This window comes from Chlamydotis macqueenii, chromosome 7, assembly GCF_036417535.1.
Source record: "Chlamydotis macqueenii isolate bChlMac1 chromosome 7, bChlMac1.mat, whole genome shotgun sequence".
NCBI classification, from domain to species: domain Eukaryota; kingdom Metazoa; phylum Chordata; class Aves; order Otidiformes; family Otididae; genus Chlamydotis; species Chlamydotis macqueenii.
Window position 1 is genome coordinate 24690878 of NC_141562.1, and position 21287 is coordinate 24712164.

Genomic DNA, 21287 nt, shown 5'->3' on the forward strand with positions numbered 1-21287 from the left:
TGTGTCTTGGTGCAAGGATTAGCTGTCTCCAGCTGTACGTCATGGGGTGAGGTTCAGACACTTCCCAGCACCAGTCTTTGAGGTGCTGATTTCAGTCTGGGTTGGGGGGGAGCAGAGCTTTCCTCTCCCTGCTGAGTCCCAGCTGAAGTGGGCGTTACTGCGCTCCCCTCCTCAATCCCACCTCCTGAATTAAACCAGGCTCCTGTCCCAAGCTAAACCAGCCTCTCTGCTTTGCTGCTGGGAAGGATTTACAAATCCACTACCCAGCCCTCCCGTAGGGTGCCCTACATGATTTTAAGCCTGGCTTCTTTTACACTGGAGAACAGAATTGGGTCCCACTTCATCCTCTCTGCTTCTGGCTGAAGCTCCTGTGCTGCTGGAACTGAAAATTGGGATGAATGGAGGTGCAAATGCACCTTGGTGATGGTGGCTGCGCAGGTCTATGATGTGGGGGTGTCTGCATTGGCCTGAGGTTGTTTTAGGGTTTGTTTCATCCAACCTTTTATCTTGCAAAGTCTGAGCCTTGCTCCCCTGGGATGGGAAGACAGACAGGCAGCCAAGCCAGGAGCTTGCTGGCTCCCACTTGCAAGCCCCCTGTCCTCCCATCCCAGGGGAGCAGGATCTCAGCAACCTCTTGCACAAAAGCCTCTGGCTCCATTGTGCCTTGCCAAAGGCCGTTTTGCAGCAGCAGCGCAAGAGGGGGCTGGCAGCACACACTGCAGGACAGGTCCCCCTTTCTGCCCCGCAGCACTGGGGGGCCCCAGGGCCAGATGTGGCACGAGGGGCAGGCTTGGAGATGTCTGGTTCTTCCTCTCTGGCTGCATCTGGGGGATGGAGGGGGTAGGAAGCTGGGGCTAGAAATAAGGTGAACAAGAACATGAAGAGTGCAGAGAAGGCTGTTTGAAGGGGCTGGGGAGGGATGCCCTCTTACAAAGGACAAAAATCAGCTCTGCAGGTAGCCCCTAGTCCTCCAGCTCCAGTGAGAATCCCTGCCCACATCTGGGCCTGAGCAGAGCCCTCACAAGGCAAGCTAAACCCTTTAGCTCTCCTTTTCAAGTTATTTTTGGCTACTGGCATCGCATCCTCTTGCCGTCCTTCAGAGCCAGACCTCACTAGCCAGTCACTTGGGCTTACGCCTCCAGTGCTGCTGCTCCTTCCTGCACCCTGCAAGTGCTTCCTCTGCAGTGTGGGAATCTGGGTGACGGAGGCAAAGCGAGGCTGGCACCAGCTCTCCTGTCCCGTGTTGTGCAGAATCTGACTTTCTTCCAGCCTCCAGTAGCTTGTAACTGTGAGGCCTGGGGGAGGAGAAGCGCCATGGGACTGACGAGGCGCAGAAAGGCCACCCGCGACTGCGGAAGCACAATAAGCCTAAACGGGCACGCAGCTTATTGATTACATCCAAGCGTGGGACCGGCTGCCAGCTAGCCATAAACACAGAGCAGAGGTAAACTCGTCTGTACCCAGGGCATCTTCATTAACAAAATGAAGACAGAGCCACTGCCTCCCTCATCCATCAGGCCGAGACACTCCTCATTTCTCAGGTTAGATGGTTTCGCAGCTCCGGGATGTCAGTGCAACGGGGATCGCAATAAGGCAAAAGGGGTTGGTGGGAGCAAGCCCTGTTCTTCCAAAAACAAAGCCCGGTATCTCTGCTCACCCCATAGCCAAGGTCATCAGCTGAACCCTGAAAACCCACCTGCTCCTACTGGGAGGCAGGGTTTTATGGCAGAGGAGCTGCAGTTTATAGTACCGTGGAGAAATATGTTGGATGAACTCGGCAGCAGCAAACGGAAAGTTAGTCTGTTAAACAGTAAATTATCCCTCCAATGCCTCTTCACTGAGGAGGGTTAATGAGTGGCTGCAGGCAGAGCGAGCGGGGAAAAGCGTGTGTGTAGGCACAGCGTGGATGTGGAACCACTGCTACATCTGGGGACCTCGAGTCCCCGGTCCCACGCTGCACCAACAATAGCGTTTCCATGTGCGAGGCGCATCACAAACACCTCCTCGCGTGTGGTTTATTCAAACCAGCTTGCGCCACGCCGCAGAGCTCCCGGGCGGTTGGTGTGTCCAGCCGCGCTGGGAACAGCATCTCCCCATCTGCGTCTGGGCTGCTCAGCACAAATGTTTTCCTTGTGGGCTAGAGCTGATTTTGGGATCCCAGCATGCAGGCCCCTCTGCTTAGCCATGACAAAGCAGGGATGTGGTGCCTTGCAAACTGTCCCCCTCCTGCTGCTCTGCAATTGCTCAAGGCAGCGGGGCAGGCTGGGCTCTTCCTGCTAGGATGGTCCCTGTTGTGTGAGGCTGGGGCCAAATTTGCTTGCTTGGCAGCCTCAGCATCTCCCACATCATCTCGGAGGACCTGATGGATGCTGTTCCCTTCACTCAGTCCCAGTGGTGAGGTCCCCAGGCGATGGAGCTGCCCTCCTCTCCTCCAGTCAGTGGGGCCACATTCACAGAGCGACGCTGGCCATGTTTGCAGGGTGATGCTGGCACAGGAGGATGCTGGCCACGTTCACAGGGTGACGCTGGCGGTGTTCACAGGGCAACATTGGCAGCGTTTGCAGGGCGATGCTGGCAGTGTTCAGAGGGTGATGCTGGCCGTGTTTGCAGGGCAATGCTGGCAGCGTTTGCAGGGTGATGCTGGCAGGGTTTGCACAGCAATGCTGGCGGTGTCTAGAGGGTGACGCTGGCCATGTTCCCAGGGCAATGCTGGCAGTATCTGCAGGGTGATGCTGGCCACGTTCACAGGGTGATGCTTTTGCTGTTTGCCAGTGAGGTAGGGCTTGTCCCTGGAGAGACACCAGAAAGAGCCGCTTCTCAGCGCATCCCAGCCCTTTCTGCCGCTGCTGCTAACCAGGCGAGATTTACTGTGATCCCAGCGGCCCCCGGCCGCCCGCACCACTCCATAATAGACCCATCAAGGGCATTGTCGTGCTGCAGAGGCCCAACAGGTGCCTTAGCAGGGCCGACATGCCGGCCTGCTCCCACACAATGCCTCATCCTCCAAAGCCGAGCATGTCCGCAGGACAAAGGCAGTTGGGCCTCCCAGCACGAGCCGAGCCAGCCAGGCTTGGCAGATGTGGTCCCGGCTGGCAGAGGGGCAGCCTGGCAGCCCACCCTCTGCAGGGTCTCTGGGGGATGCTGGGCAGCCAGAGGTCACGGCCACTCTGCTCCCGGCACGTCTCCAGCTGAGCCTTGCTCCCAAACCAGGCGCGTTTTGGTGATGTTGCTGGCGGGAGGAAGGGTTTGAAGCACAGCCTTGGTGCAAGGAGAGCTGGATCCTGCAGTTGTCAATGCTTCTTGGCAGGGCAGTTGGAGCAGGCACCATGCATGCCCACCATTGCCTGCGTTTCGAACACTTCTGCTCTGCACCAGAGCTTGGTCCTACCCTAAGAAGGGCTGAGCACTGCTGTGGACTAGTGACAGCCACGGCATGGCTTCGAAGCACAGCCTAAATGCTGTAGCAAGCGTGGACCGGGACACACCACCTCCTCCTCTGCGCACCTCTGCAGCACGACTACTTGCTGCAGCCCCTCCCAGGGTGGGTGGAAGTGCCCTGACGCTGCCCTGGGGTGCTTGGCTTAAAACTGGCAGCAATTTTTGTTTGAAGCTTTGTAGCTTCTTCGCATCCCTTTGCGCGACAGGTCTGGCGCGTACCCTGGAACCCTTCCCCAGATCTTCCCATGAAAACTCCTCTCCTGCAAAAAAAGCTTCTGCTTCATTTTAACCAAACCCAGAGCCCATCAGACGATCCAGATGGTCTCTCTCTCTATCAAGCAGTTTGGCCCAAATCCCGGTGGCAGACGGCAGGACCAGGCCTCCCCTGATAAATAGAAGTTTGGGGTTTGTTTTTCTCTTTGCTCCTCATCCATATTCAGAGGCACCCTGGGCCTTTCCCAGGCAGCTGTTGCTCTCCGAGGCCCACACCACTCCACGCAGGGCACCTGGGCGATTTGGGATGGCCCAAATGTGCCAAGGGCTGAGGCGTGGGAGGGGATCTCAGTGCACAGCCCATCCCTAGCCCTGCTCCCCCTGCCTTGCTGGACTCCCTCGGCCCTTGCAGCGTTGGCAGCCCTGGGAGGGGGTTGCTTTTGCAACGAGAGCAGCTGCTGCTCAGCTCAGTGGGATGCTCTGGAGCGTTGGGGCACAGGGCGCTGGCATTGTGGCAGGCAGTAGCAAGAATCTCCCACAGGAGAGCAGGAGAAAATGCAGGCGCTTGCCTGAAATTGGGTTTTCAGCACCCCAGCCCCGTGCTCCCACTGGAACCAGTGATGGTGGCCTCCAGCTACTCCCTCCGCCGAAACCACGGCCCCAGCTGTAAAGCAATGTGGTGTTTCTGCAGCTGGACACAGGCAGAGGGAGCCTATTTATTCTGCAAATCACAAGGATTTGCCCTGGGCAAGTGCCTGGAAAAGGGAGGAAACAGGATCCCTCATCCCACTCCTGCCTTTCCGCAAGCATCAGAGGTAAAGGGCGGGTTAGGAAGACCCAGCTCTGCTCTGCCGGCCAAGGGACGAGAGGGAGTTTGGGAGGGAGGGAAGGGGGTCACCAGCATCTCTCCGGTAGTGGCTAGCTTTGGGGAATGCCGAGCTGCTCGGAAACAACTTTCACTCCCAGAAATCCAGCTGAGGTCTTTGTCACAGGCCGCTCTGTGTGCTCTGTGGTGCCACTGCCACCAGGGTCCCACTGGGAGCCCCAGGGCAAGCTACGGGGCCACCTCGGCTGAAGCCGTGCCAGCGAGAGGTCGGCTCCGGGAGTCCTGGGAAGCAGCTCATCTTCCTCGCTGTCAGGGCTGCTGGGTAGCAACGAGGAACAAACCCCTTTCATCCATCTCAGGCACAGCTTCCTCCCGGGATTGGGGCCAGAGGAAGGAGATGTCACGAAAATGCAGACAGATGATGGGAGCCTGCATTTGGGATGGGAAAGGGCTGCCTACCAGGGCCAAGCTGGTGCAACCCCGTGTGTGTGTGAGGTGGCCCTCACCCGAGCGAGACCCCATGCAAACACCTCCCTTTCGCCCTGATTAAGGAGCTTGTGGAGCTTCATACACAGGGGAGAACTGATTCAAGAGGCACTCCTGCCCCCAGGACCTGCTGCCGTCCCTCCAAATCTCCCGCTGGCAGGGGAAAGGAGCGTGCAATGGGCTGTCCACCTCCATACACCTCTCCTCCCGCTGCTGGAGTGATGTGATGGGCTCCCACCTCTCCCCCTTTCACGGGTTTCCTCTCCGAGGATATTTGCAGCCGTTGCTGCCAACAGCCAGGGTTCTGTTGGGCACCTCAAAATGCCTGTTGTTGTTCTGAGGGGCTCAGCTCTTGGAGCGGTGAGGTTACAAGTGTCTCAGGTGTCATTAATAAAACAGGTGACCTGCCCTCCTGCTTTGCATTTGCAGACCTCAGGGAAGAGAACAGAAGGTAATAATATTAACACAATGCTCACATTTCAGAGATGTCAACCGTTTGGGGCCAAGCTCACAGGATTTCTTGGCTTCACTTCTTTTTTTTTTTTGTTTGCATTGAAATAGGAGTATTTTGCCTCATTCTTACAGCCATAAAGGCATTTTAGTTTCTTTGCCATTAAGATGTTTCCCTCGAGCAGGAAAGGACATCGCTGTTGTTGCAGCCAGGACCTCAGGACTCGCTGTCTGTGTGGAGGGCAAAGAGCAAAGTGGGGATGTGTCCCCAGTGCCCCCTGCGTATTGGGGTCCTGGGATGCAGGGTTCCCACAAGCAGACCGGGTCCCATCCCGACGGGCCCGTGCCAGCCCGCTGTGTGGTCCCTGCAAGGTCCCCACGCCTCGCCTGGGCTCTGGGTGATAATGGGGCTCCGGGCTGCCGGGTGGGAGACAGCCCAGGGGTGCCTGGGCCACACCGGGGGATGCAAAAGCTTTTCGGAATCCCCTGAGGTGAGGGTGGGAACGCTCTGCCTGTCGCCGCTCGGTTCGTGAGCTCCTTCTCCGGTCTCCACTAGCCCCCGGGGTGCCTCTCACCTTGCTGCACCCGGGACCCCCGAGCCGTCTCACACGTGGAGGGGTTTGGTGCCTGCGGGCCAACCCTGCTGTCTCGGGTGGGGCGACCGAGCCAGAGCCCACCTTGCTGCACGGCCGGGGTCGGTACGGAGCCCCGACGGCTGCGGTTCCCGGTGCTCTGCCCAGCCAGAAGCGCTCCGACCCCCGCCGGTGTCGGGGGGCGCGGGGAGGGGCGGTGGCAGCGACTGAGGGGGGGGGCCCGTCGGGGCGGGCAGGGCGGGAGGGAGGAGCCAGCGCGGAGGCCGTGCCTGGGCTGCGGGATGGGGCGGCAGTGAGGGTGTGCGGGTGTGCGCCGACGGGGCTCTCGCCCCGGACCTGAGCTGTACCGAGCGGTACCGAGCCCGGCCCAGCCCCGCTCCCCGGTGATGCGCAGCGGCCCCGCCGCTTAACCCCGCTGCTATGGCGGCCCCGACCCCCGGGGGGGCGGCGGCGGCGGGGGTCCCGGCGGGGCTGCGGGCCGCTGCCTGGCTGCTGGTGTGCGCCGCGCTGTGCGGGGGCCCCGCCGCCGCCTGCCCGCCGCTCTGCGCCTGCACCGGCACCACGGTGGACTGCCACGGCACGGCCCTGCGCGCCGTGCCCAAGAGCATCCCCCGCGGCACCGAGCGCCTGTGAGTACCGGAGGGCTTTGTCCCCACCGGCGCGGGCGGGCGTGCAACGGCCCGTGTCCGGGGGGGGGGGGGGGGCGTGGTGCTGGGGGCGAGTGCTCGTCCTGCCGCTGGGGTGGGGGGTGTGGGGTTCAAGAGCCCAGAGAGGGGGGATGGATGTTTAAGAGCTTATCAGGAGTGTGTGCAGGAGCCCGTCGGGGGTGCATGTGCAAGAGTCTGTCTGGGGGGTGGGGGGGAGTGTGCAAGCGCCCATCCAAAGGGGATGCTTATGTCTGTTAAGGGGGGGTACTTGTGCAAATGCCCGGGGGGTGGGGGGCATGTACAAAAGCCTGACCAAATGGTGCGTGTGCAAGAATCTGGTGGGGTGGGCGCATATGCAGCGTCCCGGTCAGTGTGAGGGGGGTACGTGTGTGTAAAAGTGCCTGTCGGGTGCGTGTGCATCATCCCCTCTCCGAGGGGGGGTGCGGTAGCCCGTCGAGGTGGGGAGCGGTGCGTGTGCAACCCTTCGTCCGTGGGAGGGATGTGCAAGAGCCCGCGTGTGCCGGTGTGTGTGCAAGCCCGCGGGGCAGGGTTGGGGTTACAGCTGTGCCCCCGAGGGGGTGGGTTGCTCCGGGGGGGGGGCATTTGCACAAGGGTAGCTCGGAGCAGGCTGCGCGCCCCATGGCACCCACAGGTGTGTGGCCGCCTCTGCTGTGACTTGTCACGGCACACCCACGCAGCCGGAGGGGTTGCTTGTAGGTCTCCACCACCCTGAGCCCCCGTACTCGTGCTGGGCACCCCTTTGTCCCCGGGGAGCCCTCCTAGGAACGTTGTGCTGGGGATCAGGCCCTGTTCCCCTGCTCTCCCCTTCGGCCCCCCCCGCGGTGTGACCGCCCTCCAGCCGTGCACGCAGCTCACCCAGCCCTGCCAGTGCCCTGTGCCCGCATCTCCCTGCTCGTCAAAGCCCCTGCCACATCCCCAGGGGTACCGTGGTGGTGGTGGTGGGGGGTCCCTGGGTCTCTCGGCCGGACCCCCATAAGAAAAGCTTTTCTCCCGTGGAGCACAGCCACGGTCCAGCCAGCTGCGGGGGTCCTGCGGCACCCGCCGAGCTCTCCCAGCCAGGGTGCCCTTCTGCTACTGCAGGTCCCCGCTCCAGGGAGAGGGGCATGGGCTGAATGTGTCCAACCCGCTGCTGGCGGCAGGTTCCCAGTGTGCAGGTATCCCCAGTCCCAGCAGGAGAGCAGGGCTGTCCCCAGCCTCTCCCCTCTGCTCAGGGGCAGTGGGTGCCCTGTCCCAGGGGCTGCAGGGAAGCCTGGTGGCACAGTAGCCTCCATGGTAGCCCCCACAGTCCTAGCTGTGGGGCCAGGCTGCCCCGATATCCCCTTTACAGCACGGGGAAGCACTGGGCTGCCACCTCCTTGGGCAGGAGAGCTGCAGGATGTGTAATGCTCCCACCCAGTGTGGAGCTCTGTGGGACACCGTTTTAGTGGAGTTTTCTCTTCTCCCAAAATAATTACCCTTGTACAAACTATTATTACCCGGCACAGCAATCAGGCTGCTGCAAGCTGCAGTCCCACAGAGCTGGTTTGTGAGCTCCAAGACAGAATCCCCCTTTCCCCTGTGCCCAGGGCAAGGGGAAGGTTTGTGCACAGCCTGCGCCAGCCCTTTCCACCCCTCGGGGAGCTCAGTGAGCTCCGCAGCATCTGTGCCCCATGCAGCCGGGTGCAGGATGAGCCCCCGCCTCTGCCCACTTCAGACCAGACGATGCTGGAGTGGGCCGATGGAGGATGCTCGCGGGTGGGTGTCTCGCTCCTGCCCTGCAGGGCATCTCTCCGTCAGCCGATCCTGCCTGCTATCTCCTCTTTCTGCCTCCACCGACCTGGTCCTCCATGTCCGTCGCCGCACGGTGACATTGGGTTTTCTGTGTGTTTGCGCAGCTGCCAGTGCTGGGTCTGCCAGCTGGGCTGAGCTGGACCTGCTGCTCTCTCTTGGGTGGTGTTTGCTGGATAACTGCTTCCCGCTGCGTTACGTGCCTTTGCAGGTGCTTGAGGGTGTCTGTGAGGAGCAGGTCTGTCTCTGAGCAGTGAATTCCTGCTGTAACAGCCCATAAGCGAGTTCGGGTTCCCTGTAAAGAGGCTGCAACCTCGCAGTCTCTGACTTCTCACTGCGTGACAGAGCAGGGTCAGCTAACAGCCACAGGGGAGCCTGCAGCAGGGTCTGCACCCAGGACTTGCCATCTCCAAGAGCTGGCTTTCTGTGGGAAGCCAGCGGTCCCCCACCGCTGCCTGGCTCTTTCCCCAAGCCCTGAGAGGAGCGGCGTGAGTGATGCCAACCTCGCCACACATCCCACGGTGCCAGTGAGCAGTGGTGTTCCTGCTGTCTTGTTGCCCGCCTGTTGTGTGCTGGCAGCCTTGCATGGCAGCCCGGTGTGGCATTTGGGGGCTCCAGGCTTTCTCCAGCCCCATTGTGGCACGGGTCGAACCCCTGGACAGGGCAGTGCTGCCGCTGCAGCTGTGCGTGCTGGCGCTGCCGAAGCCATCACAGGGGCTCAGATGGCAGCGTCCTGTGTTACGGTCTGAGCTCCATGGCTTTTGAAACACATCCTCTTCCTTTGAAGAGGGAATTGTTTGCCTCATAGAGTCGCCGCAACTTTGGAGAATCGTGAGCCAGGGAAAAATTGTCTTGTCTTCCGCTTGAAGGTTTCCCCCGTGATGTCCCCCTGGTGCTGCGCAGTTGTTGCAGGGTAAGGGCTGGAGATGTGTGCGGGAAGACACATGGGTGGTGGCTGCGTGGGGGGACAGGGGACCCCTCTTCCCTTGCACCAGGGCACAGCACGTTGCTCCCTAAGCGCCATCCAGTCTGCAACCCAATGTCAATGCCAAGCGGTGCCCACAGCCCCCTCTCTGCCTGGATCAGGCACGGAGCAGAGAGGCTCACACTGCAGCAAGGGAGGAAGCAGCAAAATCTCTGGGTGCTTTGCACAGCTGCCCGTGCTCCTGCCTACGCCTCTGGCAAGCACGATAGAGCAGGTCCTGGAGCATCACAGGCAGGACGGGGTGATAATCCTCCAGCAGTACCGCGTTATCTGCTCCCGAGAGTCCCTCAGGTCTCACCGCTGGAGGAGAGCTGTGGGAGAAGAGCACGGTTCCCTTTCCAGTTTGCTTGCCTTTCTTTCTTCCTTTGAACTTGCCCCTGAAGAGCAGACTGCCCTGTCGGGGAGCTGGGTCACTCCCCGTGCCAGCAGGATCAGTGCAAATTCGCCACCCCTGAATGGCTGCTTCGAGCCCAGCTCTTCGCTCGTGGGGGCTGAATTGAGCCCGGTGGGGTTACGCTTGCTCCTGCTTTTGAAGTTTTCAGCTGACAGCTGAGAATTGCCCTGCTCACCCCTTTCACCTCCTCTCCGGTGGGCTGAGCATCCCCCATCTTGCTGTCAGCTGTGTCGTGCCCGTCTCAGCAACCGACTCCCCCTATGTTGGGGGCAGCAGAGCTGGGTTTGGGGGTCCCCATCACTGCATCCCCTTTGGTCCCTGCCCTCAGCATTGCATGGGGCTCCCGCTCGTCTTGTTCCCCTGACTTGGGGTTTGCCTGTGCTGAAATGGCCCCCGTCCAGACCTCTCTCCCGTCTCCCCCATCTGCATTGTCAGAGGGAAGGGGGCCCTGAGCTCCAGTCTTTGGGTACAGTAGCATGATGCTGCGACACCTGAGGTGCGCTTGCGTGCTGCCTAACCGTCCCCTGCCGAAATTATGGCAGCGAGCTCTTGTTCGGAGCGTGTTTAATTCATGCACCCGCGTCTCCCTCTAGCCAGTTAATCAAAATGTCTTGCAGCGTCAAGGCTGGTGTATCACAGCAGCACTCGTGCGTTTGACACCAGTTGTTGGGTTGTGTCTCCTTGGGGGGCTTTGGGGGACGTTAATTCTTAGGAAGCACCCTGAGAGGGTCAACCTCTCCCTCTCCTTGGGTGCCTGGGCAGGTTTTCGGTGTTGCACCCCAGCAGGCTGGTTGCAGAGGCAGCAAGGGAGTGCGCAGGCTCTGCAGAGCTGTGGGGTGGGATGCAGGACCGATACCCAGCCGGGGCAGTGCTCGGCCAGCCTCGCTGCTCTCAGCTCTCGGGACAGCCGGTGCTGGGCTCTGGGAGGACGCGGGATGGCTGGGGAAGGCAGCCTGCTCAGCCCGCCGCAGTGGCTTCCTTGGGAGCCATCCCGGACACAGGAAATTTGCAATTCTATTCCAATTTCTCCCTTCAGCTACGTCCAAGGCAGATGCTGTCTATATATCGCCATGGTAACGCTGCGTTCTCACTCTCCATGGAATTGCATGCTGGAAAAATATTAGTTTAAAAAACTATGTCGTGTTTGTATTGACTGGAGCCGAGACTGATAGCGGAGGATCTATTGTCCCCTGGATGGGAAAAGTCACCGGGAACAGGCAATAAAGCCGGGCAGATTGGCCTCCGGTGACCACTTCTCACCCCGCACGGCAATTGCTTCCCTATAAACCCTTCCCTGGCTCTGTTTTATTGCATCCTTTAGAATAGATATTTTTGCCCTAAATGTGCTGCCACTTTGCTCCTTCGGGATGATGCATTGTGCCGCCAGCAATTCTTCCCCACTGAGGTGGGAGCGAGGAGGAGGAATTGTTCCTGGCTTTAATCATGGGTCTCTCGTGTGCACCTTCAAACGCCATTGCTGCTGCTGCTGCGTGCTGGGCACGGCGGCCACGGTGCCCGTGCAGGATAGCACCCCGTGCACATGGAAACCATCTAGCTGGCTCATTATGGGACACGTGTTCGCTTTGAGTTTCGTGCTCTCCTACTTCATTGTTTCCTACTGAACCTCCGGCCGACAGAAGAGTGAGTGAGGCAGCTGTAAAATGCAAAGGATGCTCGAGAGACCCCCACGGGGGAGCAGAGCCCGCAGTCCTGGGGAGCAGAGGGGCCTTGGGGCACCGCTGAGGCAGGGAAAGGGTGTCCTGTCCGGGGAAAGGTGTACGAGCCCGTGACCTCACTTTTCCTGCATCCTTGCTCCGGTTTGCTCCCCAGGGAGCCGGCGAGGCAAGCACTGGAGCTGGATGTGTGCGTGTGTGCATGCACAGGAGAGGCGAGGTGGGCAGCCGAGGAGCCTGCCTTTGTCTCGCATCTGAGTCCTTCATGGTTCCCTGCCCGCTCCAGAGATACTTAGTGCTGCAGATGCATCCCCTTTATTGCTACCGAAATAACCTTCCATAAAAACCTGACAGGCAAAGAGAGGTTTCTGTGCGTGTTTGGCTGAAAGGCAATGAAAACCAGTTGTGCATTAGCAAGTGGCCCTGTCCTGAGGGATGTCAGACCCAGATCCCTGCTCCCTGGTGAGAAGAGGGGCTAAGGAAACTTTAATAGATATGGCATTTATTGATTATTGCTGTGCATGCTAATACAAATGGCGCTTTATGCTTTGCTAACTAGCTATTGTAAAAACTACCCGAGGGGGGGGGAAGTCTTGCATTCCCCAACCGAGGGGCCTTGCTTTGTGCTTTGAACTCTTTATCTGAAGTGAGAAGTCCTGCACCTCCCGCAGAAGGACAGTCCTGATAAGAACCAAGGGGCCTCCTTCAGGAGCCAGCTAAAACTGGCCAAATGACCTCTTGGAACTAATTGTAATACCTAAATGAACTCCTGGAACTAATTTTAATACGGAGTGGGGATAGCTCATGCATATGTATAGGTGTGTTTTTTTAACTTCATGTATATGTTACAATTGGTTGTATAAAATTCAAAGTGAATTGCCATGCCAGGCGCGCACGATTTTGGTGGGACTACCCCCCGTGCTGCCCAGCGCCGAATAAACATACCTACTTTACAATCTTACAGATTGTGGAGTCTGCTTTCTGCACGTCACTGGCAGCCTTCCAGTGCGAGTGACTCCAAGGCCAGTTCCGGCGGCTGGCCCCTGTCCCCGCTCCGAGGAGAGCCAGGTAGCAGCAGAGGTTTTCCTGCCGTAGCTGCAATTAGCAACGTGGGCAACGAGAGGGAATGGTTTGCAGCCTGGTCCTTAGGGTCACGGCACTGCTGGAAGCAGGAAGGGAAGGAGGTGGGATGGAGGGAGCCTCTCCGTGGCGTTGGTGCGGGGTCGGTCCCAGGCTGTCCCCTCCGGGACCGGCGCAGGTCTCCCTGCTGTGTACGTGCTCCAAAGCCACGCTGAAAATCTGCTTTCCTGGCATGCATTTTGGATGCACTGGCTGCTCAAAATAGCAGAGGCAAGTGTCCTGTGAGGGAGAGAGGCTGCTAGGAGGAGGAAGATCAGAAAAAAAAGGGAAGATTAATTTTTCAAGCGATGCAGCCGAGGAGCAGCCCTGGGCACCAAGAGTGGGAGAGATGCAAGCTCCCAGCCCTGGATATTTCTCAGTGGGAGGAAGCACCAGCTCCAAAACGGGATCTCTAGGACACCCCACGAGCTCTAGGAGTCCCGGCTGGTGGGGGGTGAGCAGGCTGGCGTAACCGAGCAGATCAGGTGCACTTGTCCTCCTGGCCCCGCTGTGAGCTGCTCCAGGAGAGACGAGCAGAGGGGCTTTGCTGAGGAAGACGCAGGGTGGACTGGACCTCAGTCTGCTGAGCGGCGGGACAAAGCCCGAGGGCTGGGCTGCCTGCCCTGCGCTGCCCTGCCCTGGGAAGCAGAGGAGCCACAGGAGCGGCGATACTCCTTGCCAGACTAGTCAGCAGGGTGCAAAAAGCCCAAATTTTCAGGTATTGAGATAAATCTGAGCTTCAGTTTCCTTGTTTATAAAACAGAAACAACCTGCTGCCTTTTCTCTCTCACAGCAGGGTTGAGTGAGGTTATTTATTTATTTTTAACCCGAAGGTGACACGCCACGATGCTGCGTGAGTGTAAAGCACTCCCGGCTAATGGCTGTGGCACGAAAACCCCAGAGAGAAGTTAGGAAGAGCAGAAAGCCTCCGGATCCTCACCGTTACTTGCACAATCGATGCTGTTTGTAACGCTTAAAAATTTATTGCGATGCTAACCCGCTTTAGTACCTTGTAAAAGCGTACAGAGCATCCTGTGCTCTGGGGGCCAGCGTGCTTGCGGTTGGGTTCCCCTTTGGCTAAGTGTGGTTATTTTGGGATGAGCCCAACAGCACATGGCTGCTCTTGGAGCTTTCCTTTTCGGACACATCACTCTGCAGGCATCTGGTAGGGTGGGTGCTGGCAAGGTGTTCTTCATGGGCTGTGTGGCATGCTTAAAGGGACTTTGATGGACGCTGTGGACACCCTTTCTCTTCCTCATGGGGTCTGGTCATGGCAGGGGTGGGGAGGAAAAGGGGGAGAAGGTGCTGAGCCCCTTGTGCTGCTGTGGGTGCCCAGTGCCCCATCCCCAAGCAGCAGGCAACAGCAGCCCCCCTTGCACCTTGGAGGGGATGGGATCAGCACCCGGCCGTGCCCTCGTGGGCTGCGGAGAGCTGGCAGATGTGGTGAGCATCCCTCCGTGCTGGCACTGGAAGGGACCAGCTCTCCCAGGACTGGGAAGGGGTCTGCCCTGCCTTTTGCTGCTTGGGCAGCTCCCAGCGAGCCTGCCCTGGGACTCAGTTACATTCAAGCAGCCGGGTGAAATCTCGAGAAGGCTTGAAAAATGCAATAAAAACATAGGAAGAAAGGTTGCAGCTGCTCTGTCCCCCAGTGCTGAGCGCAGGGGTCAGTCTGGGGTCTGAGCTTCGTCTGTGTTTCCATTAGCAGTCTGCGTGACAGGACATGAGCTGCTTATGACATTTGTGGATGCCACCAGGCTGGGGGAGATGCAAGTGGGCTGGCTGAGATATCAAAGCAGGCTTGGCGAACAGGAGGACCGGGCTGACAAAAAGGATGCTGGTGCCTGGGGGCTCTAGGAAGGTGTTTGGTGGGAGGGGATCCCCAACACCACAGGTGTGAGATGGGAGCACGAACAGAGTGGGTCCTGCCCCTGCAAGGCAGAGGGACCCTGAGGGAGGGCTGTGCCCCTGGGGCTGAGGGTTTGTTGGGGGAACAGGGCTGGAAGAGGGGCAGCTGAATCTCCACACCGAGGTGGCCAGGGCAGGCAGGGATGGGGTTCATCTGCAGCGAGATGGCTTCAAGTCAGGGTTTTGGAAATGATCCTTGAGGCAGGAGCAGTGATTTTCTGGCATAGGGCACGAGGGAGCGTCAGTCCCCATCCCTGATGGATCTGCACAGGGGTCTGTCAGGATTGATGGAGGGCTGCAGAGATGCTGCTGTGGGGTGCGTGACCTTGCAGCTTTCATTTCTCCACTCCCCTGATTATTATCTGGCACTGGCAGCTCCAGCTGGGGTCAGGGCTCTGGGATGAGGGCTGCGAAGATGCTGGGAGGGGAGCTGTGCCCCTAAGGCCTTTGAGCCAAGGGCAGGGCGATGGGGACCACGGAGGGGAGGGGTGCATCACACCAATGATGCAACTGCCGGCCTCACCCGGCAGCGGGGCAGCATCGGCCCTCGGAGCGGGCACCGCAGGAGCATGGCTGGCTGCAGGCATTGCTGGCACTGAACCCTTCTCCGCCAGCCCCTGCGGGTACCCACTCTATGCTAGCACTGCGGGGCTGGGACACATTTCTCTGCTTGTGGGTGCAAACGCAGGGTTTCGTGTCGCAGGCTTTTCCCTTCGACTTCTTAAAAGCTGGAGTCCAGCGAGTGCAGCAGTTTGGATTTCTGCCTTGGTGGGAGAGCAGAGCTGAGCTGAGCACAAGGACAGCAGTCACGTGCGTGGCGAATGGCTCGTTCTTTGCAATGGAGCATGGATAGTGGGATTGTGCCGTCTGCTCCTTCCCCTTCCCGCTCCTGATAAATCAGCGCCCAGGGAAATATCACTCATGTTGGCTGTATTTAATAAATTATCTCTCAGCATTGGCACTCTCTGAGGTTGTTACCGAGTTAGCGTAGCTCCGAACCCTGCAAAGGGAAAAGACGCATCAGACCCCTCGGGAGTGGAATAAGCCATCCAAAGCTAGAAACCAAATATAAACCCAGACTATGCAAATCCAGTCTAACAAACCCTGGTGAAGCACAGACATCCCATCTGGGAGTGGGATGATCCACAAGCAACGTAGCGAAGGGACTGCTTGTTTTAATGACTTTCCTCTTCCCAGGGAGAGATGGGAGGGGAGTTTCTGAAACTTGAAGGTTGCAAATGAAAATTTGCTGCCTCTCCAGCGGCAGTGTGAGATTTGGGGTGCTGGGGGGCAGAGGAGGGCAACCTGGATGAACATGAGGATGCGTTCTGGCATTGAACTCTGTGGATTAACGGTGAAAGAGCACACCCCACATCTCTGCTTTCAAATCACAGTCCAGAAATGCAACCGATCTGCCAGGCAGCTCCCCAGACACATCAGTTCTTATCAAGGCTCTGCGGCACGGGGCAGGGCAGGGTGTCTCGCTTCACTAGGAAAGGGCACGGAGGCAGCGGGTGAGCAGCTGAGCAGCGGGGAACCGGCTTTCTGGGCACAGCAGACTGTAATTTATCTCCATGAGGAACTGAAGGGGATTTAGAGGGGAAAAAATGGCATGAAGTTAAATAGCAGTGTTGCCTCGGCATCCTTACAAATAAGCTTTACCTGCTGTTCGTTCCCATCTTGGTTGCAAAGGCCATCATTTACCCGAACAAAGGCAAGGGGGGCTGCTGTGAGCAGTTGTTCAGGAGCACGCAGGGCCAGTCCCTGGGGGAGTGGGGTTGTAAAGGGGCCCAAGGACACTGCCCTGCTTGGGGACGGCCACCAGCCCCAGTGCCAGAGGACCCAGAGGGTGCTCAATGGGCACGCAGGGAGCGGAGGCTGAGGCAGGCTGGTTTTGGCATGTGAAGGGACTAGCCATGTCCAGTCCTTGGCTCTTTGCTGTTTCTGCATGTCTCTGTGCTGCTTTGCCTGTGCTCTGCCTCTGGCTGAGGCTCTGGGGTGCCAATGCTTGGAGGAGCAAGCCCCACTTTGGGCTTTGAAGGCTGAGGTATGAATCTTGGCTTTCGGTTTGAGCAGTTTTTAAACCAAGCCTCTCTGCTCTGTCTGTCTGCAGTACCTGAGATTTCCTAACTTTCGCTTACACATTGCAGCCAGAGTAACGTTACGTACATTTGAAAGAAGGTGACATGGGAGCGCTGGTCCCTCACCAGGTGCTCAGACGGGCACTGTCGCCTCCAGCCCAGCCCCGGGGAGCTTCCAGGCAATCGGCTCTGGCAAGGACCTTTTAGGACACTGGGGGAAAACCACTCCTGAAGCCAGGATTTCTTCCTGCCCTTAGCTGGCCCCAAAGCTGTGGTCCATCAGGAGGTGGGCACATGCCTGCACATACCCATCCACCCTTCCTGCGGTGACAGACGTCCCTAAAATGCATGACCCTCCCCAGTGCCTCATGCTTGGGACTTACAGCCTGGCTGTGGGTTTTGCTCCTGGGATAGGGACAGGACTGAGCCCTGCAGGGTGCAACCGTGCGGATTGGAGCCTGGTCCCCAGGAGCCAGACGTGCGTGCTGTGCTCTGGCTGTCAGGGAGCCGGGCGAGCCGTGGGGCTGTGGAGCCCGAGTGCAGGTTTTAGTTTAATCACTGGGGCTGGGGAACCTCTATTCATTCCCCGCTTGCATTCATCTGTGTCCTAGTAACGTGCTCTCCCACCTCCTTCCCAACACAGGCACACACGGCGGGATAATGGCAGCAGCCCGGCAATCTCGGGCGCTGAATAGCGGTGTAATTACGGGGCTATAATGGCGAGCTGGAACTCATTAGCCATTATCAGCCATTTCAGCAGGACCGTGGCAGCACCCCGGGGTGCACGGCTGCGCTGGCTGTACCGGGCGGGCTGTACGTGCCGTTCGGTGGCTGCGGGGTCAGCACACTGCTGACCTTGGCCCCACGCGTGGCCGCACAGCCTGGTGAAGGGGGGCTTTGGCTCTGGATGGGAATGATGGACTTTTTATTCAGCCCCTTCTGCCACGTGGGGCATCCCTGCTCCCCGGTCCCACTGCTGGGGCTGGGGGCTTATAGAGCCCTGGGTGCTGGGGTCCTGCTCTTGGCACCGCAACCTGCTCCGGGCTGGCACCCCCTGCCCTGGCTCTAGCAGCTTATCCTTCCTTTGACTGCCTCCCCCTCCTGTAGTTTATTTGTTTCCTCTTTATTTCTGCATATGCATTGAGTGCAGGCAGCGGATCTCCAGCGTGGGAGCCCTCCCTGGGCCATGTGTTGGTGTGGGCATCCTCCATACCCAGATCAGTGAGGAGCAAACCCTGCCGTGCTCTGCGCTGCCAAGAGGGAAGGCTCTCTTCTGCCCGTGGGGTGCTGCACAGGGACCCCCAGCTCCTCCTGCCCATGGGGTGCTGTGCAGGGACCCCCAGCTCTGCAGGCTGTGGGTCCCACGGCTGAGGGTCCCTGTCTTCTCCCTGCGGGGCTCACAGCCCGTAATCCAGAAGCATGCTGCAGAGCTGAGACTGTGAGGTGCAAACCTCTGCAGCTCCCAGCTCGGTATATTTTAAAGCAGGACAATTCTAGGGGGGGCACGCTGGAGAGCTTGGGAGGGAAGAGCTGGGGAGGCATAGCCAGCACCCCTGCCACGTGTGGATCTGGCAGTGCGGAACACCTTGGCTGTGTGCTGAGCAGAGTCTGGGCAGGACAGGCTGCCCCCTCCCCTTTTTTCTACCAGGAGGGTGAGCGAGCCAGGATAGCATCTCCCCTCCAGCTGAGGTCCCTGTCCTTGCGCTCTGCCAGGGCTTTTGCACAAGGGAGCGATGCTGAGAGGAGCTGGTCCCTTGCAAGTGTCTCTTGGCAGGTGAAACTTGAAGTGTGGCTTATCCTCTGGGCTGATCTTTCAGAGCTGGCACAAGGCAGAGGAAGGTGTGAGGTGCTGAGCACTGAACCAGTTGTGATGCATGTGGATGACCTGCAGATGGATGTTTGGAAGGATCCTGCTTTTCTGGGGGATAGCTGTTCACTTTCTTATTACCCCTGGCCTTTCTAAGGGGCTCTGTGTGTTTGGGATGACCCTACCATGTGTTTGCTGTGTTTCCAGAGCGGAGTGATGTACGTCCAGCCAGGCAGCTGCTGACGTGGCTGGGCTGCTTATTGCATTGCTGGTGGCCCTGGGGCTTCTGTCTTGAGGGAGGCACCCAGTGTGGGGACAGGGAGATGGGGGAGATGCATCTTTATGAAAGATGCAAGTTTACACACTCCTAGCCAGACAGGCTTCTGCGTGCACTTCTGCTCGCCATGGCGGATGGGGGTCCTCTCCGGAGCCAGTGGCCAGCCCTCCTGTTCCCAGCAGGGAGCACAAAAATGCAGCAGCCACTGCCCTGCTTTGGGCCCTGTCTGCCTTTTCTGGGGAGCTACTGGGGAGCCCCAGTACCTGGCCACCTCCTGAGCGCTTCTTTACTGATCTCTGCCTTTTCTCTCCACAGGGAACTCAACGGCAACAACATCACGCGGATCAACAAGAATGACTTCGCCGGGCTGAAGCAGCTCCGCGTCCTGTGAGTTCCTGGCGAGGGGCTGGCCACCCTGGTCTTAGCAAGGGCTGTGCTCAGCTTGTGACCCCTCCTGGGGCTGGTAGAGGTGATGCTCAGCCCTTTGCTGGGCATCTGCCGGTGGGGCTGGAGGGTGTCAGCACTGGTGGAGGGCTTCCAGCTGGGAGGAAGCGGGGAGAAAGATGCCGGGTTGTGTTGAGGAGATGGTGGGAGTAAGGTCTGGAGGAGCATCGGGAGGGCTGGGGACCACCTTCCCGGAAAGCCGACCCCCTTCTCTCCACAGGCAGCTGATGGAAAACCAGATCAGCACAGTGGAGCGCGGGGCGTTCGATGACATGAAGGAGCTGGAGCGACTGTGAGTGCCGGAGCGTGGAGGCGGGTTGGTGAGGGGCTGCTGGGTTTAGTTGCGGAGAGCATCCTTTCCTTTTTGCCTTAAACCAGAACATACCGCTGCCGCCTGACTTCAAACAGCTTCTCTGCTGCGCAGTGGCGACAGTTTAGTGTGGGAAGCAAACCTATTTCTGTTTTTATAGACCTTAAAGTTCTTTCTGATGCTTTTGAGGTGAGGGGCGGGTTAAACACAAATCACTCTTGCTGTTATCAGCTGTGTCCTGTGCGTTAGCGAGGGAGCCGTAAGTTCCAGTCCAGTACTCAGTAAAATAGCTCAGCAGTTTAGAAATCCCGAGCTGCTCAAGCAAATATGAGGAGCTGAGCGAGCAGCAGGGTAACAGCGTGGGTAAGCAGCAATCAGCAGTTAACGGCTTGGAGTCCCGTCTGCGCGTAATTAAAAAATTGTGAGTGAGTCTATTAAAGGCCCGGTGGTTGCCCCTACCCAGGAGCGCTGTGAGCAGGACAGGGGTGTCCTGGCTGGGTGGGATGCTGTGCTGTGATGGCCCCTCTGAGTGAGCCAGAGCAGCCCAGCTGTGCCCAGCGCTGTCAGCTGGCATGCAGGCGGGGTGATTGCTTTGCCCCCAAAAACCCTGACCCTTTCCTCCTTCCCTGCAGACGGCTGAACCGCAACCAGCTGCACACCTTGCCCGAGCTCCTCTTCCAGAACAACCAGGCGCTGTCACGGCTGTGAGTACCCTGCGTGCCCGTGGGGCTGCCCTGCCCTGCCCGGCTGTGGCATGGGCTCGCTTGCGGGGCTGCTGCGGGGTTCGGAGGGGGCACTGACGTCCTGGGGGGTTGTGCTGGTGGATACTGGTGCCCAGTGCATGGCAAGGGAATGCACCGTTTCTGGTCGACCCGAGCATGCGGCATGCGTTCATCTTGCGGCAGACCTGAGACTGGTGCTGTTGAAGATGGCGTGAAAGGTCCTTGCAGCGCGTGGGGGTGCAGGAAGAGGTGCTGGCGGTTTGGGCTGGGGCTGGTGTCGCTGAGCCTGCACAGTGCTGGTTGCAGAGGTGCTGCGAGCCCTGCGGCCACCTCTCTGGGTGCGGATCACGGGCTCTGGAGCGGGGCGCTGCCCTTACCTGCTGTTGTGAAGGGAGGATGAAAGAGGGTGGCCCTGGGGGGCTGCATCCTGCCCAGGGACCTCCACAGGGCACAGAGCACCCCACGGTCCTGCTCAGGAGCTGCCTTTCCGCTAGTGTCTGGAACAGCCTGGGGAAGAGCGGGAAGCCCTGCCTGGGGCAGATCCAGCCCCTCGTGCCTGCTGCCCCCTCCCTGCACGGCTCTGCCTGCCCCTGTCCCTCTGCCCCCGCAGGAAGACCCCCAGGACCTGTCTCTTGTGCAGGCCCTTGCTCCGCAGACCCCTCTGCTCCTCTCCCTTCCCCGCAGCCATAGGCTGCCTGGGCAGGGCTGCTGGGGTTTGGAGAAATAATCTCTCTTCCATATTGGCTTTTCCCAGCCTGGGGGCTGATTTGCTCAGGCCAGCTTTGTTCAAACTGCAGGAAATCCTCTTAACAAAACATTTTCAGCCATGTCAGGCACCATGTACGTTGGGAAGGGGGCTGTGAGGAGGAGAGAGTGCACGCCAAACTGGGACTGGGTTCCGTCTGTGGCTTGGAGAAGACGCTTACACTCCGTGGCTGATTTGCAGTGTGTAGGAGCAGGGCAGGACGTGAGCCCTCTGCTTACTGCACCTTGCATCTCCATTTTTCGGCTGTGAAACGAGGACGCCAGGTCCCTGCTGGGGCAGGGTAGGAGCGGATGAAATAAATGAATAGACTGAGGCATTGCCAGGGCAGGCACGGCCGTGCTGGGGCCAGGCAGCCCTGCCCGC

At 59.0% G+C, this 21287-nt stretch overlaps 1 protein-coding gene across 1 annotated transcript in view; it reads left to right on the top strand.

The window, feature by feature from the left end:
- Nucleotides 1–6426: 6426 nt before the first annotated feature.
- Nucleotides 6427–21287, top strand: part of SLIT1 (slit guidance ligand 1) — a 58972-nt gene continuing 44111 nt past the window's right edge. The window contains exons 1-4 of the mRNA XM_086752228.1: nt 6427–6635; nt 18998–19069; nt 19347–19418; nt 20069–20140. Of these exons, the coding sequence (XP_086608354.1) occupies nt 6427–6635; nt 18998–19069; nt 19347–19418; nt 20069–20140 (425 nt within the window). The remainder of the gene's footprint in view (nt 6636–18997; nt 19070–19346; nt 19419–20068; nt 20141–21287) is intronic.